At 64.3% G+C, this 16192-nt stretch overlaps 1 protein-coding gene across 1 annotated transcript in view; it reads right to left on the bottom strand.

Moving 5' to 3' along the window:
- The window catches only part of LOC122546787 (integrin alpha-5-like), a 249287-nt gene that overhangs the window by 41975 nt on the left and 191120 nt on the right, over nt 1-16192 (bottom strand). Inside the window, exons 22-25 of the mRNA XM_087985610.1 lie at nt 14923-15002; nt 13229-13309; nt 12367-12472; nt 10502-10663 (exon numbers count right to left, since the gene is read on the bottom strand). Of these exons, the coding sequence (XP_087841736.1) occupies nt 10502-10663; nt 12367-12472; nt 13229-13309; nt 14923-15002 (429 nt within the window). The remainder of the gene's footprint in view (nt 1-10501; nt 10664-12366; nt 12473-13228; nt 13310-14922; nt 15003-16192) is intronic.

The following is a 16192-nucleotide window of genomic DNA, read 5'->3' as shown; positions in this document are numbered from 1 at the left end:
AGACAGACAGGGAGGGGGCAGACAGACAGGGAGGGGGAGAGACAGACAGGGAGGGGGCAGACAGACAGGGAGGGGGAGACAGACAGGGAGGGGGAGACAGACGGGGGGGGGGGCAGACAGACAGGGAGGGGGAGACAGACGGGGGGGGCAGACAGACAGGGAGGGGGAGACAGACAGACAGGGAGCAGACAGACAGGGAGGGGGCAGACAGACAGGGAGGGGAGACAGACAGGGAGGGAGCAGACAGACAGGGAGGGAGCAGACAGACAGGGAAGGGGAGACAGACAGGGAGGGGGAGACAGACGGTGGGGGCAGACAGACAGGGAGGGGGGGACAGACAGGGAGGGAGCAGACAGACAGGGAGGGAGCAGACAGACAGGGAAGGGGAGACAGACAGGGAGGGGGAGACAGACGGGGGGGGCAGACAGACAGGGAGGGGGAGACAGACGGGGGGGGGCAGACAGACAGGGAGGGGGAGACAGACAGGGAAGGGGAGACAGACAGGGAGGGAGCAGACAGATGGGGGGGGGGCAGACAGACAGGGAGGGAGCAGACAGACAGGGAGGGGGAGACAGACAGGGAAGGGGAGACAGACAGGGAGGGAGCAGACAGACAGGGAGGGGCAGACAGACAGGGAGGGGGAGACCGACAGGGAGGGGGAGACAGACAGGGAAGGGGAGACAGACAGGGAGGGAGCAGACGGACAGGGAGGGGAGACAGACAGGGAGGGGGAGACAGACGGGGGGGGGACAGACAGACAGGGAGGGGTAGACAGACAGGGAGGGGGAGACAGACGGGGGGGGGGGGAGACAGACAGGGAGGGTGAGACAGACGGGGAGGGGGAGACAGACAGGGAAGGGGAGACATACGGGTGGGGGGGAGACAGACAGGGAGGGGCAGACAGACAGGGAGGGGGAGACAGACAGGGAGGGGGAGACAGACGGGGAGGGAGCAGACAGACAGGGAGGGGGAGACAGACAGGGAGGGGGAGACAGACGGGGGGGGGGACAGACAGACAGGGAGGGGGAGACAGACGGGGGGGCAGACAGACAGGGAGGGGGAGACAGACGGGGGGGCAGACAGACAGGGAGGGGGAGACAGGGAGGGAGGGGGCAGACAGACAGGGAGGGGAGACAGACAGGGAGGGGGAGACAGACAGGGAGGGGGAGACAGACAGGGAGGGAGCAGACAGACAGGGAGGGGGCAGACAGACAGGGAGGGGGAGACAGGGAGGGAGGGAGCAGACAGGGAGGGAGGGGGCAGACAGACAGGGAGGGGCCAGACAGACAGGGAGGGGGAGACAGATGGGGAGGGGCAGACAGACAGGGAGGGGGAGACAGACAGGGAGGGGGAGACAGACAGGGAGGGGCCAGAAAGACAGGGAGGGGGAGACAGATGGGGAGGGGCAGACAGACAGGGAGGGGGAGACAGACAGGGAGGGGGAGACAGACAGGGAGGGGCAGACAGACAGGGAGGGGGAGACAGATGGGGAGGGGGAGACAGACAGGGAGGGGGAGACAGACAGGGAGGGGGAGACAGATGGGGAGGGGCAGACAGACAGGGAGGGGGCAGACAGACAGGGAGGGGAGACAGACAGGGAAGGGGAGACAGACAGGGAGGGAGCAGACAGGGAGGGAGCAGACAGGGAGGGAGCAGACAGACAGGGAAGGGGAGACAGACAGGGAGGGAGCAGACAGGGAGGGAGGGGGAGACAGACAGGGAGGGGGAGACAGACAGGGAGGGGGCAGACAGACAGGGAGGGGGCAGCCAGACAGGGAGGGGAGACAGACAGGGAGGGGAGACAGACAGGGAGGGAGCAGACAGACAGGGAGGGGGAGACAGACAGGGAGGGGGAGACAGACAGGGAGGGGGCAGACAGACAGGGAGGGGGAGACAGACAGGGAGGGGAGACAGACAGGGAGGGAGCAGACAGACAGGGAGGGGGAGACAGACAGGGAGGGGGAGACAGACAGGGAGGGGGCAGACAGACAGGGAGGGGGAGACAGACAGGGAGGGGGAGACAGACAGGGAGGGGGCAGACAGACAGGGAGGGGGAGACAGACAGGGAAGGGGCAGACAGACAGGGAGGGGGCAGACAGACAGGGAGGGGAGACAGACAGGGAGGGAGCAGACAGACAGGGAGGGGGAGACAGACAGGGAGGGGGCAGACAGACAGGGAGGGGGAGACAGACAGGGAGGGGGCAGACAGACAGGGAGGGGGCAGACAGACAGGGAGGGGAGACAGACAGGGAGGGAGCAGACAGACAGGGAGGGGGAGACAGACAGGCAGGGAGGGGGAGACAGACAGGGAGGGGGCAGACAGACAGGGAGGGGCAGACAGACAGGGAGGGGGCAGACAGACAGGGAGGGGGAGAGACAGACAGGGAGGGGGCAGACAGACAGGGAGGGGGAGACAGACAGGGAGGGGGAGACAGACGGGGGGGGGCAGACAGACAGGGAGGGGGAGACAGACGGGGGGGGCAGACAGACAGGGAGGGGGAGACAGACAGACAGGGAGCAGACAGACAGGGAGGGGGCAGACAGACAGGGAGGGGAGACAGACAGGGAGGGAGCAGACAGACAGGGAGGGAGCAGACAGACAGGGAAGGGGAGACAGACAGGGAGGGGGAGACAGACGGGGGGGGCAGACAGACAGGGAGGGGGGGACAGACAGGGAGGGAGCAGACAGACAGGGAGGGAGCAGACAGACAGGGAAGGGGAGACAGACAGGGAGGGGGAGACAGACGGGGGGGGGCAGACAGACAGGGAGGGGGAGACAGACGGGGGGGGGCAGACAGACAGGGAGGGGGAGACAGACAGGGAAGGGGAGACAAGACAGGGAGGGAGCAGACAGATGGGGGGGGGGGGCAGACAGACAGGGAGGGAGCAGACAGACAGGGAGGGGGAGACAGACAGGGAAGGGGAGACAGACAGGGAGGGAGCAGACAGACAGGGAGGGGCAGACAGACAGGGAGGGGGAGACCGACAGGGAGGGGGAGACAGACAGGGAAGGGGAGACACACAGGGAGGGAGCAGACAGACAGGGAGGGGGAGACAGACAGGGAGGGGGAGACAGACGGGGGGGGGGGGACAGACAGACAGGGAGGGGTAGACAGACAGGGAGGGGGAGACAGACGGGGAGGGGGGACACAGACAGGGAGGGGGAGACAGACGGGGAGGGGGAGACAGACAGGGAAGGGGAGACATACGGGGGGGGGGGGGAGACAGACAGGGAGGGGCAGACAGACAGGGAGGGGGAGACAGACAGGGAGGGGGAGACAGACGGGGAGGGAGCAGACAGACAGGGAGGGGGAGACAGACAGGGAGGGGGAGACAGACGGGGGGGGGGACAGACAGACAGGGAGGGGGAGACAGACGGGGGGGCAGACAGACAGGGAGGGGGAGACAGACGGGGGGGGCAGACAGACGGGGGGGCAGACAGACAGGGAGGGGGAGACAGACAGGGAAGGGGAGACAGACAGGGAAGGGGAGACAGACGGGGGGGGGTGCAGACAGACGGAGGGGGCAGACAGACAGGGAGGGGGAGACAGACAGGGAGGGGGAGACAGACAGGGAGGGGGAGACAGACAGGGAGGGAGCAGACAGGCGGGGGGGCAGACAGACAGGGAGGGGGAGACAGGGAGGGAGGGGGAGACATACGGGGGGGGCAGACAGACAGGGAGGGGGAGACAGATGGGGGGGCAGACAGACAGGGAGGGGGAGACAGACAGGGAAGGGGAGACAGACAGGGAGGGAGCAGACAGACAGGGAGGGGGAGACAGACAGGGAGGAGGAGACAGACAGGGAGGGGGAGACAGACGGGAGGGGGGGGCAGACAGACAGGGAGGGGGAGACAGACAGGGAGGGGGCAGAGAGACAGGGAGGGGAAGACAGACAGGGAGGGGGAGACAGACAGGGAGGGGGCAGACAGACATGGAGGGGGCAGACAGACAGGGAGGGGGAGACAGACAGGGAGGGGGAGACAGACAGGGAGGGAGCAGACAGACAGGGAGGGGGCAGACAGACAGGGAGGGGGCAGACAGACAGGGAGGGGAGACAGACAGGGAGGGGCAGACAGACAGGGAGGGAGCAGACAGACAGGGAGGGGAGACAGACAGGGAGGGGGCAGACAGACAGGGAGGGGGAGACAGACAGGGAGGGGGAGACAGACAGGGAGGGGCAGACAGACGGGGAAGGGGAGACAGACAGGGAGGGGGCAGACAGACATGGAGGGGGCAGACAGACAGGGAGGGGGCAGACAGACAGGGAGGGGGCAGACAGACAGGGAGGGCGAGACAGACAGGGAGGGGGAGACAGACAGGGTGGGAGCAGACAGACAGGGAGGGAGCAGACAGACAGGGAGGGGAGACAGACAGGGAGGGAGCAGACAGACAGGGAGGGGGAGACCGACAGGGAGGGGGAGACAGACGGGGGGGGGGGGGCAGACAGACAGGGAGGGGGAGACAGACAGGGAAGGGGAGACAGACAGGGAGGGAGCAGACAGACAGGGAGGGGAAGACAGACAGGGAGGGGAAGACAGATGGGGAGGGAGCAGACAGACAGGGAGGGGGAGACAGACGGGGGGGGGACAGACAGACAGGGTGGGGGAGACAGACAGTGGGGGCAGACAGACAGGGAGGGGGAGACAGACAGGGAGGGGGAGACAGACGGGGGGGGGGGCAGACAGACAGGGAGGGGGAGACAGACAGGGAGGGGGAGACAGACAGGGAAGGGGAGACAGACAGGGAGGGGGAGACAGACAGGGAGGGAGCAGACAGACAGGGAGGGGGAGACAGACAGGGAGGGGGAGACAGACAGGGAAGGGGAGACAGACAGGGAGGGGGAGACAGACAGGGAAGGGGAGACAGACAGGGAGGGGCAGACAGACAGGGAGGGGGAGACAGACAGGGAGGGGCAGACAGACAGGGAGGGGGAGACAGACAGGGAGGGAGCAGACAGACAGGGAGGGGGAGACAGACAGGGAGGGGGAGACAGACAGGGAAGGGGAGACAGACAGGGAAGGGGAGACAGACAGGGAGGGAGCAGACAGACAGGGAGGGGGAGACAGACAGGGAGGGAGCAGACAGACAGGGAGGGGGAGACAGACAGGGAGGGGGAGACAGACAGGGAAGGGGAGACAGACAGGGAAGGGGAGACAGACAGGGAGGGGGAGACAGACAGGGAAGGGGAGACAGACAGGGAGGGGCAGACAGACAGGGAGGGGGAGACAGACAGGGAGGGGCAGACAGACAGGGAGGGGAGACAGACAGGGAGGGGGAGACAGACAGGGAAGGGGAGACAGACAGGGAGGGGGAGACAGACAGGGAGGGAGCAGACAGACGGGGAGGGGGGTGAGAGTGAGAAGTCTTGGAGAATGTGGTGGGCAGTGAGTTGTCACACTGACTGGCACAGTGCTGGGAGTCAGTGCCAGCTCCCCGAGCCTGGCTCTTTGTGGAAAGTGTGTGCCCCCCTGAGGAGGATGGTGTCAGAGAGGAACCGCACAGGTCAGGCTCCCCGCTGCCTTGTGGGACAGCAGCCAGCAGGGACATCGCTAACCTCGTCCCTGCAACCCAGTCGAGATTCCCGGACGACAAATGGCATCTTGTCTGGGCGGGGCAGCTCGGAAATCGGGAAACCCTGAATCCAGCTGCTTGGAAAAATGGGGCATCTCTGGAAATACACAACAGGGCCACCAGGGGGCAGACCAAGAGAGTGTTCAATGGGACATTACCTCCTGGGGATGGAATGGAAAACTGGATGGAGAGACGATGACTTCCCAGTGTTTATTACCCCTCCCTAACTGCCCCAGGAAAAGGTGTTGAGGCAGGAAGGGGTCATTCGATGACTGGAAACCCAGAAGCAGGAATACGAACACATTGGAGTAGGCCCCTTGGTGCATCGAACAGCTCCAATGCATTTCCCCCAAGGCTGCCTCTGACTGACGCCAATCTCAAATGGGGGGGGGGGGGACTGGGCGGTGTGGGGTACTCGGGGGGGTGCGGGGGGACTGGGAGGTGTGGGGTACTCGGGGGGACTGGGTGGTGTGGGGTACTCAGGGGGACTGCGTGGTGTGGGGTACTCGGGGGGACTGGGTGGTGTGGGGTACTCGGGGTGGGCGGGGGGACTGGGTGGTGTGGGGTACTCGGGGGGGGCGGGGGGACTGGGCGGTGTGGGGTACTCGGGGGGACTGCGTGGTGTGGGGTACTCGGGGGGACTGCGTGGTGTGGGGTACTCAGGGGGACTGGGTGGTGTGGGGTACTCGGGGGGGGGCGGGGGGACTGGGCGGTGTGGGGTACTCAGGGGGACTGGGTGGTGTGGGGTACTCGGGGGGGGCGGGGGGACTGGGCGGTGTGGGGTACTCGGGGGAGGCGGGGGGACTGGGTGGTGTGGGGTACTCGGGGGGACTGGGTGGTGTGGGGTACTCGGGGGGGGCGGGGGGACTGGGCGGTGTGGGGTACTCGGGGGGACTGGGTGGTGTGGGGTACTCGGGGGGGGCGGGGGGACTGGGCGGTGTGGGGTACACGGGGGGGGCGGGGGGACTGGGCGGTGTGGGGTACACGGGGGGGCGGGGGGACTGGGTGGTGTGGGGTACTCGGGGGGACTGGGTGGTGTGGGGTACTCGGGGGAGGCGGGGGGACTGGGTGGTGTGGGGTACTCGGGGGGACTGGGTGGTGTGGGGTACTCGGGGGGGCGGGGGGACTGGGTGGTGTGGGGTACTCGGGGGAGGCGGGGGGACTGGGTGGTGTGGGGTACTCGGGGGGACTGGGTGGTGTGGGGTACTCGGGGGGGGCGGGAGGACTGGGCGGTGTGGGGTACTCGGGGGAGGCGGGGGGACTGGGTGGTGTGGGGTACTCGGGGGGACTGGGTGGTGTGGGGTACTCGGGGGGGGCGGGGGGACTGGGCGGTGTGGGGTACTCGGGGGGGGTGGGGGGACTGGGTGGTGTGGGGTACTCGGGGGGGCGGGGGGACTGGGTGGTGTGGGGTACTCGGGGGGACTGGGTGGTGTGGGGTACTCGGGGGGGGGCGGGGGGACTGGGCGGTGTGGGGTACTCGGGGGGACTGGGTGGTGTGGGGTACTCGGGGGGGGGGCGGGGGGACTGGGTGGTGTGGGGTACTCGGGGGGGGCGGGGGGACTGGGCGGTGTGGGGTACTCGGGGGGACTGGGTGGTGTGGGGTACTCGGGGGGGCGGGGGGACTGGGTGGTGTGGGGTACACGGGGGGACTGGGTTGTGTGGGGTACTCGGAGGGGGCGGGGGGACTGGTCAGTGTGGGGTACTCGGGGGGGGGGGAACTGGGCGGTGTGGGGTACTCGGGGGGGGGGCAGGGGGACTGGGCGGTGTGGGGTACTCGGGGGGACTGGGTGGTGTGGGGTACTTGGGGGGGCGGGGGGACTGGGCGGTGTGGGGTACTCGGGGGGACTGGGTGGTGTGGGGTACTCGGGGGGGCGGGGGGACTGGGTGGTGTGGGGTACTCGGGGGGACTTGGCGGGGGCACTGGGCGGTGTGGGGTACTCGGGGGGACTGGGTGGTGTGGGGTACTCGGGGGGACTGGGTGGTGTGGGGTACTCGGGGGGGGCGGGGGGACTGGGCGGTGTGGGGTACACGGGGGGACTGGGTTGTGTGGGGTACTCGGAGGGGGCGGGGGGACTGGTCAGTGTGGGGTACTCGGGGGGGGGGGGAACTGGGCGGTGTGGGGTACTCGGGGGGACTGGGCGGTGTAGTGTACTCGGGGGGGGGGGGGCGGGGGGACTGGGCGGTGTGGGGTACCCGGGGGACTGGGTGGTGTGGGGTACTCGGGGGGTCGGGGGGACTGGGTGGTGTGGGGTACTCGGGGGGGGCGGGGGGACTGGGTGGTGTGGGGTACTCGGGGGGGGCGGGGCGACTGGGTGGTGTGTGGTACTCGGGGGGACTGGGCGGAGTGGGGTACTCGGGGGGGGGCGGGGCGACTGGGCGGTGTGGGGTACTCGGGGGGACTGGGCGGTGTGGGGTACTCGGGGGGTCGGGGGGACTGGGTGGTGTGGGGTACTCGGGGGAGGCGGGGGGGACTGGGCGGTGTGGGGTACTCGGGGGGACTGGGCGGTGTGGGGTATGCGGGGGGGGGGCGGGGGGACTGGGCGGTGTGGGTTACCCGGGGGGGAACTGGGCGGTGTGGGGTACTCGGGGGGTCGGGGGGACTGGGTGGTGTGGGGTACTCGGGGGAGGCGGGGGGGACTGGGCGGTGTGGGGTACGCGGGGGGGCGGGGGGACTGGGCGGTGTGGGGTACGCGGGGGGACTGGGCGGTGTGGGGTACGCGGGGGGGCGGGGGGACTGGGCGGTGTGGGGTACGCGGGGGGACTGGGCGGTGTGGGGTACTCGGGGGGGGCGGGGGGACTGTGCGGTGTGGGGTACTCGGGGGGACTGGGCGGTGTGGGGTACTCGGGGGGACTGGGCGGTGTGGGGTACTCGGGGGGACTGGGCGGTGTGGGGTACTCGGGGGGACTGGGCGGTGTGGGGTACGCGGGGGGGCGGGGGGACTGGGCGGTGTGGGGTACTCGGGGGGACTGGGCGGTGTGGGGTACTCGGGGGGACTGGGCGGTGTGGGGTACTCGGGGGGACTGGGCGGTGTGGGGTATGCGGGGGGGGGCGGGGGGACTGGGCGGTGTGGGTTACCCGGGGGGGAACTGGGCGGTGTGGGGTACTCGGGGGGGGCGGGGGGACTGGGCGGTGTGGGGTACCCGGGGGGGGGGGGGGGGGACTGGGCGGTGTGGGGTACTCGGGGGGGGGGGAACTGGGCGGTCTGGGGTACTCGGGAGGACTGGCCGGTGTGGGGTACTCGGGGGGACTGGGAGGTGTGGGGTACTCGGGGGGGGGCGGGGGGACTGGGCGGTGTGGGGTACACGGGGGGACTGGGCGGTGTGGGGTACACGGGGGGACTGGGAGGTGTGGGGTACTCGGGGGGACTGGGAGGTGTGGGGTACTCGGGGGGACTGGGAGGTGTGGGGTACTCGGGAGGACTGGGCGGTGTGGGGTACTCGGGGGGACTGGGAGGTGTGGGGTACTCGGGGGGGGGCGGGGGGACTGGGCGGTGTGGGGTACACGGGGGGACTGGGCGGTGTGGGGTACACGGGGGGACTGGGCGGTGTGGGGTACTCGGGGGGGATGGGGGACTGGGCGATGTGGGGTACTCGAGGGGACTGGGAGGTGTGGGGTACTCGGGGGGACTGGGCGGTCTGGGGTACTCGGGAGGACTGGGCGGTGTGGGGTACTCGGGGGGACTGGGAGGTGTGGGGTACTCGGGGGGGGGCGGGGGGACTGGGCGGTGTGGGGTACACGGGGGGACTGGGCGGTGTGGGGTACACGGGGGGACTGGGCGGTGTGGGGTACTCGGGGGGGATGGGGGACTGGGCGATGTGGGGTACTCGAGGGGACTGGGAGGTGTGGGGTACTCGGGGGGGGGCGGGGGGACTGGGCGGTGTGGGGTACACGGGGGGACTGGGCGGTGTGGGGTACACGGGGGGACTGGGCGGTGTGGGGTACTCGGGGGGGATGGGGGACTGGGCGATGTGGGGTACTCGAGGGGGGACGGGGGGACTGGGCGGTGTGGGGTACTCGGGGGGGGCGGGGGGACTGGGCGGTGTGGGGTACTCGGGGGGACTGGGCGGTGTAGGGTACTCGGGGGGACTGGGCGGTGTGGGGTACTCGGGGGGGATGGGGGACTGGGCGATGTGGGGTACTCGGGGGGGCGGGGGGACTGGGCGGTGTGGGGTACGCGGGGGGGAGGGGGGACTGGGCGGTGTGGGGTACACGGGGGGACTGGGCGGTGTGGGGTACTCGGAGGGGGCGGGGGGACTGGGCGGTGTGGGGTACTCGGGGGGGCGGGGGGACTGGGCGGTGTGGGGTACGCGGGGGGGGGGGACTGGGCGGTGTGGGGTACGCGGGGGGGAGGGGGGACTGGGCGGTGTGGGGTACACGGGGGGACTGGGCGGTGTGGGGTACTCGGGGGGACTGGGCGGTGTGGGGTACGCGGGGGGGAGGGGGGACTGGGCGGTGTGGGGTACTCGGGGGGGCGGGGGGACTGGGCGGTGTGGGGTACTCGGGGGGGAGGGGGGACTGGGCCGTGTGGGGGATGGGGGGGGCGGGGGGACTGTGCGGTGAGGGGGATTGGGGGGGTGGCGGGGGGTAAGGGGGGACTGGGCGGTGTCTCCAGATAACGGTCTGTGTGGAGTTTGCACATTCTCCCCGTGTCTGTGTGGGTTTCCTCCGGTTTCCTCCCACAGTCCAAAGATGTGCAGGTTAGGTGAATTGGCCTTGCTAAATTGCCCGTAGTGTTAGGTAAGGGGTAAATGTAGGGGTATGGGTATGGGTGGGTTGCGCTTCGGAGGGTCGGTGAGGACTTGTTGGGCCGAACGGCCTGTTTCCACACTTTAGGGAATCTAAATCGAATAAATAGCGAGCGATCTCTCGGAGATCTGTCCATTTCGGAGAGAGAGAGAGGAACAGTGTGAAGATGGCTCTGTCTTACCTTCAGCTGCAGAGGGTTGAGGGAGCTGCTCACTGTACAATTCAGGATTGGTCCCACTGTTTTATACTCGGTCAGATAGAGCAGGCGCTCTTTCTGGTAACGGACTGGACAGGCCACATGCAGGAGGGAGTGACTGATCGAGCTCGGACCATTGTTGGAAACCTGCAGGCAAACAGATATCAACATACACCCGAAGCAATGGCTCACTTCAACATCAAACCCACATCCCGGGTTAGAGACTGCCCCAGCTCCCTCTACACTGTCCCCCCATCAAACACTCCCAGGACAGGGACAGCACGGGGTTAGATACAGAGTAAAGCTCTCTCTACACTGTCCCCCCATCAAACACTCCCAGGACAGGGACAGCACGGGGTTAGATACAGAGTAAAGCTCCCTCTACACTGTCCCCCCATCAAACACTCCCAGGACAGGGACAGCACGGGGTTAGATACAGACTAAAGCTCCCTCTACACTGTCCCCCCATCAAACACTCCCAGGACAGGGACAGCACGGGGTAAGATACAGAGTAAAGCTCCCTCTACACTGTCCCCCCATCAAACACTCCCAGGACAGGGACAGCACAGGGTCAGATACAGAGTAAAGCTCCCTCTACACTATTCCCCCCATCAAACAGTCCCAGGACAGGGACAGCACGGGATAAGATACAGAGTAAAGCTCCCTCTACACTGTCCCCCCATCAAACACTCCCAGGACAGGGACAGCACGGAGTTAGATACAGAGGAAAGCTCCCTCTACACTGTCCCCCCATCAAACACTCCCAGGACAGGGACAGCATGGGTTTAGATACAGAGTAAAGCTCCCTCTACACTGTCCCCCATCAAACACTCCCAGGACAGGGACAGCACAGGGTTAGATACAGAGTAAAGCTCTCTCTACACTGTCCCCCCATCAAACACTCCCAGGACAGGGACAGCACGGGGTTAGGTACAGAGTAAAGCTCCCTCTACACTGTCCCCCCATCAAACACTCCCAGGACAGGGACAGCACAGGGTTAGAGACTGCCCCAGCTCCCTCTACACTGTCCCCCATCAAACACTCCCAGGACAGGGACAGCACGGGGTTAGATACAGAGTAAAGCTCCCTCTACACTGTCCCCATCAAACACTCCCAGGACAGGGACAGCATGGGGTTAGATACAGAGTAAAGCTCTCTCTACACTGTCCCCATCAAACACTCCTAGGACAGGGACAGCACAGGGTTAGATACAGAGTAAAGCTCCCTCTACACTGTCCCCCATCAAACACTCCCAGGACAGGGACAGCACAGGGTTAGATACAGAGTAAAGCTCTCTCTACACTGTCCCCATCAAACACTCCTAGGACAGGGACAGCACAGGGTTAGATACAGAGTAAAGCTCCCTCTACACTGTCCCCCATCAAACACTCCCAGGACAGGGACAGCACGGGGTTAGATACAGAGTAAAGCTCACTCTACACTGTCCCCCATCAAACACTCCCAGGACAGGGACAGCACGGGGTTAGATACAGAGTAAAGCTCCCTGTTCCATTGTCTGTGTGTGCCCTGTGTTTCACCATGTCGATGTCCTGCTGCCCATGGAGGCAGAGGCTGGTGACTGAGGTGCTCAGAGGCCATGTTGGCATGAGGAGCAGCACCCACCTGGGGCACCCTACTCAATGGCACCCCAAGGAGCCTCGCTGGTCCTGGAGCCCGGCTAACTGGTGTCAGACTGGAGGGTGTGCCCAGCCTGTCATCACCTCGCAGACAGCAGGAACTCTGAGCCTGAACTGCTCCTGGCACCGCCCGCCAAGGCGCACCGAGGTCCTTCACCTGACTCCCTGGCATAGCAGAGCCTGGGCCAACCCAAGGCTGGCGACGATACAAACCTCAAAGACGTATTTGACTGGCGGCCCCACATCCTCTTCAGTGATTGGCTCCTTTCCGGGCTTCAGGCTGCTCGTGGCGAAGAGGATCTCCTTCGGGATGGGGGCACTGCTCAGAACCAGAGAGAACCAGCTGTCACACCCGTGGTGCCAAGCCAAGCCAAGCCTGCAGTCATGGGCCAGCGAGTAATGTGGGAAGGGGGCACACAGGGCACTTGGAGGATACACGAGGGGCATTGAGAGGGCACAAAGGCCACTGGGATGGCATTAAGGGCATTGAGAGGGCACGAGGGGCATCAGGAGGGCACAAGAGGCATTGAGAGGGCATGGGAGGCATTGAGTGGGCACTCGGGGGATCGAGAGGCATCAGGAGGGCACAAGGGGCATTGAGAGGGAATGGGAGGCATTGAGAGGGCACGAGGGGCATGAGAGGCATTGGGAGGGCATCACCATTGGAAAAAGAAGATGAAGCGTTACCTCATACCTGCTGGTGATTCCAGGCCCTGAGGGAGCTCCCTGGGTATCGTGGCCCGTCCCATGGAGTCAGTGAACGGGGTCGGATGGGGTCAGTGGGCGGGGAGTGGTGTGAGGCAATGACCTTTGGCCTGGCCTGGCCTGTCGCCTCGCTTCCCCCTCCAGCCCTCGAGGTCGTACACTCTCCGTGTTGGACAGGCCTTCGGCCCAGGCCTGAACTGTCTCACAGGGTGAGGGGAGATAGGGGGCAGGGGGAGGGACTGGGACGGTGAGGGGAATGAAAGCTATGTGTACTCCCCCAGGCCCCAGCCCCCTCCCACAGGCCTGGACAGGCCTTGTCTGAAATCTAACCCAAAGACATCCCCCCGCTCCCGAAAAAGCAGCGTCTCACCCTCGAGTGCTGATGTGTGCCTCCACCTCCACCTCGAGCTTGTAGGGCACCATGTCGCTTCTCGAATTGTTGAGGTTTTTACTGCAGACAAACACAAGGAAGATAACGATGGATCCCAGAGGCAGCTCTGCCCACAGCTCGCGGGCACCTAACAGGTTTGTCTGCTTGTCAGCCCAGCAATGCCTCGGAGACTCTGGGGTGCTGACCAAGGGCACCATTCACCTCGCACCATGGCACTGCCCACTTGTCCTGCCCCAGGGCAACTGGCTGAGGCAACTCAGGTTGGCTCCAAGCGGGCATCGGTGAACCAAGCCCACATCTGGTGCAGGGCTTTTGGCGGTGCCCCTTAACTGAAATGATGCTGGGCAATGGGGTGGCAGCCACCCAGTGAGGGGTACATAGGTTGGGGAGAAGATCGATGGACCCTCTTGCCCAGATGTCATGGTGGGACTCGGAATCATTCAGCACGGAAACAGACCCTTCGGTCCAACCCGTCCATGCTGACCCAGATATCCCAACCCAACCTAGTCCCACCTGCCAGCACCCGGCCCATATCCCTCCAAACCCTTCCTATTCATATACCCATCCAAATGCCTCTTAAATGTTGCAATTGTACCAGCCTCCACCACATCCTCTGGCAGCTCATTCCATACACGTACCACCCTCTGTGTGAAAAAGTTGCCCCTTAGGTCTCTTTTATATTTTTCCCCTCTCACCCTAAACCTATGCCCTCGAGTTCTGGACTCCCCCGCCCCAGGGAAAAGACTTTGCCTATTTACCCTATCCATGCCCCTCATGATTTTATAAACCTCTATAAGGTCACCCCTCAGCCTCCGATGCTCCAGGGAAAACAGCCCCAGCCTGTTCAGCCTCTCCCTATAGCTCAAATCCTCCAACCCTGGCAACATCCTTGTAAATCTTTTCTGAACCCTTTCAAGTTTCACAACATCTTTCCGATAGGAAGGACACCAGAATTGCACACAATATTCCAACAGTGGCCTGACCAATGTCCTGTACAGCCGGAACATGACCTCCCAACTCCTGTACTCAATACTCTGACCAATAAAGGAAAGCATACCAAACACCTTCTTCACTATCCTATCTACCTGTGACTCCACTTTCAAGGAGCTATGAACCTGCACTCCAAGGTCTCTTTGTTCAGCAACACTCCCCAGGACCTTACCATTAAGTGTATAAGTCCTGCTAAGATTTGCTTTCCCAAAATGCAGTACCTCATATTTATCTGAATTAAACTCCATCTGCCACTTCTCAGCCCATTGGCCCATCTGGTCAAGGTCCTATTATAATCAGAGGTGACCCTCTTCGCTGTCCACTACACCTCCAATTTTGGGGTCATCTGCAAACTTACTAACTGTACCTCTTATGCTCACATCCAAATCATTTATATAAATGACAAAAAGTAGGAGGGCCCAGCACCGATCCTTGTGGCACTCCACTGGTCACAGGCCTCCAGTCTGAAAAACAACCCTCCACCACCACCCTCTGTCTTCTACCTTTGAGCCAGTCCTGTATCCAAATGGCTAGTTCTCCCTGTATTCCATGAGATCTAACCTTGCTAACCAGTCTCCCATGGGGAACCTTGTCGAATCAAACCCAGATCCCCAGAGAAGCCGCCTTTCTCGAGTGTTTCAACCAGGAGATCCGACAACGTGTCGACCCCAGAGTGTACGTACCTGCGAATCTGCAGCTCAAACTCGATAGACTTCTTGTCACCGTGCAGATGAGGGACGGTGAAACGGAGACCCCCGGACAGCTGTGTATAACAGGAGCAGAGTCAACAGGAGCAGAGACAACAGGAGCAGAGACAACAGGAGCAGGGACAACAGGAGCAGGTACAACAGGAGCAGGGACAACAGGAGGAGGGACAACAGGAGCAGGGACAACAGGAGCAGGGACAACAGGAGCAGGGACAACAGGAGCAGTGACAACAGGAGCAGAGAGAACAGGAGCAGGGACAACAGGAGCAGGGACAACAGGAACAGTGACAACAGGAGCAGAGACAACAGGAGCAGGGACAACAGGAGCAGGGACAACAGGAGCAGGTACAACAGGAGCAGAGACAACAGGAGCAGGGACAACAGGAGCAGAGACAACAGGAGCAGGGACAACAGGAGCAGAGACAACAGGAGCAGGGACAACAGGAGCAGGTACAACAGGAGCAGGGACAACAGGAGCAGGGACAACAGGAGCAGGGACAACAGGAACAGGGACAACAGGAGCAGAGACAACAGGAGCAGAGACAATAGGAGCAGGGACAACAGGAGCAGGGACAACAGGAGCAGGGACAACAGGAGCAGGGACAACAGGGGCAGGGACAACAGGGGCAGGGACAACAGGGGCAGGGACAACAGGAGCAGGGACAACAGGGGCAGGTACAACAGGAGCAGTGACAACAGGAGCAGGGACAACAGGAGCAGGTACAACAGGAGCAGGGACAACAGGAGCAGGGACAACAGGAGCAGATACAACAGGAGCAGGGACAACAGGAGCAGGGACAACAGGAGCAGGGACAACAGGAGCAGGTACAACAGGAGCAGCGACAACAGGAGCAGGGACAACAGGAGCAGATACAACAGGAGCAGGGACAACAGGAGCAGGGACAACAGGAGCAGGGACAACAGGAGCAGGTACAACAGGAGCAGCGACAACAGGAGCAGAGACAACAGGAGCAGAGACAACAGGAGCAGGTACAACAGGAGCAGCGACAACAGGAGCAGGGACAACAGGAGCAGGGACAACAGGAGCAGGGACAACAGGAGCAGGGACAACAGGGGCAGGGACAACAGGGGCAGGGACAACAGGAGCAGGTACAACAGGAGCAGGGACAACAGGGGCAGAGACAACAGGAGCAGGGACAACAGGAGCAGAGACAACAGGGGCAGGGACAACAGGGGCAGGGACAACAGGAGCAGGGACAACAGGGGCAGAGACAACAGGGGCAGA

Source organism: Chiloscyllium plagiosum, unplaced genomic scaffold (genome assembly GCF_037043375.1).
Source record: "Chiloscyllium plagiosum isolate Xiang-an unplaced genomic scaffold, Cpla_swu_hap1 HiC_scaffold_53X, whole genome shotgun sequence".
Taxonomy (NCBI): Eukaryota; Metazoa; Chordata; class Chondrichthyes; order Orectolobiformes; family Hemiscylliidae; genus Chiloscyllium; species Chiloscyllium plagiosum.
Note: the sequence above shows the minus strand (reverse complement) of the source record. Positions and strands in the feature narration are given on the sequence as shown.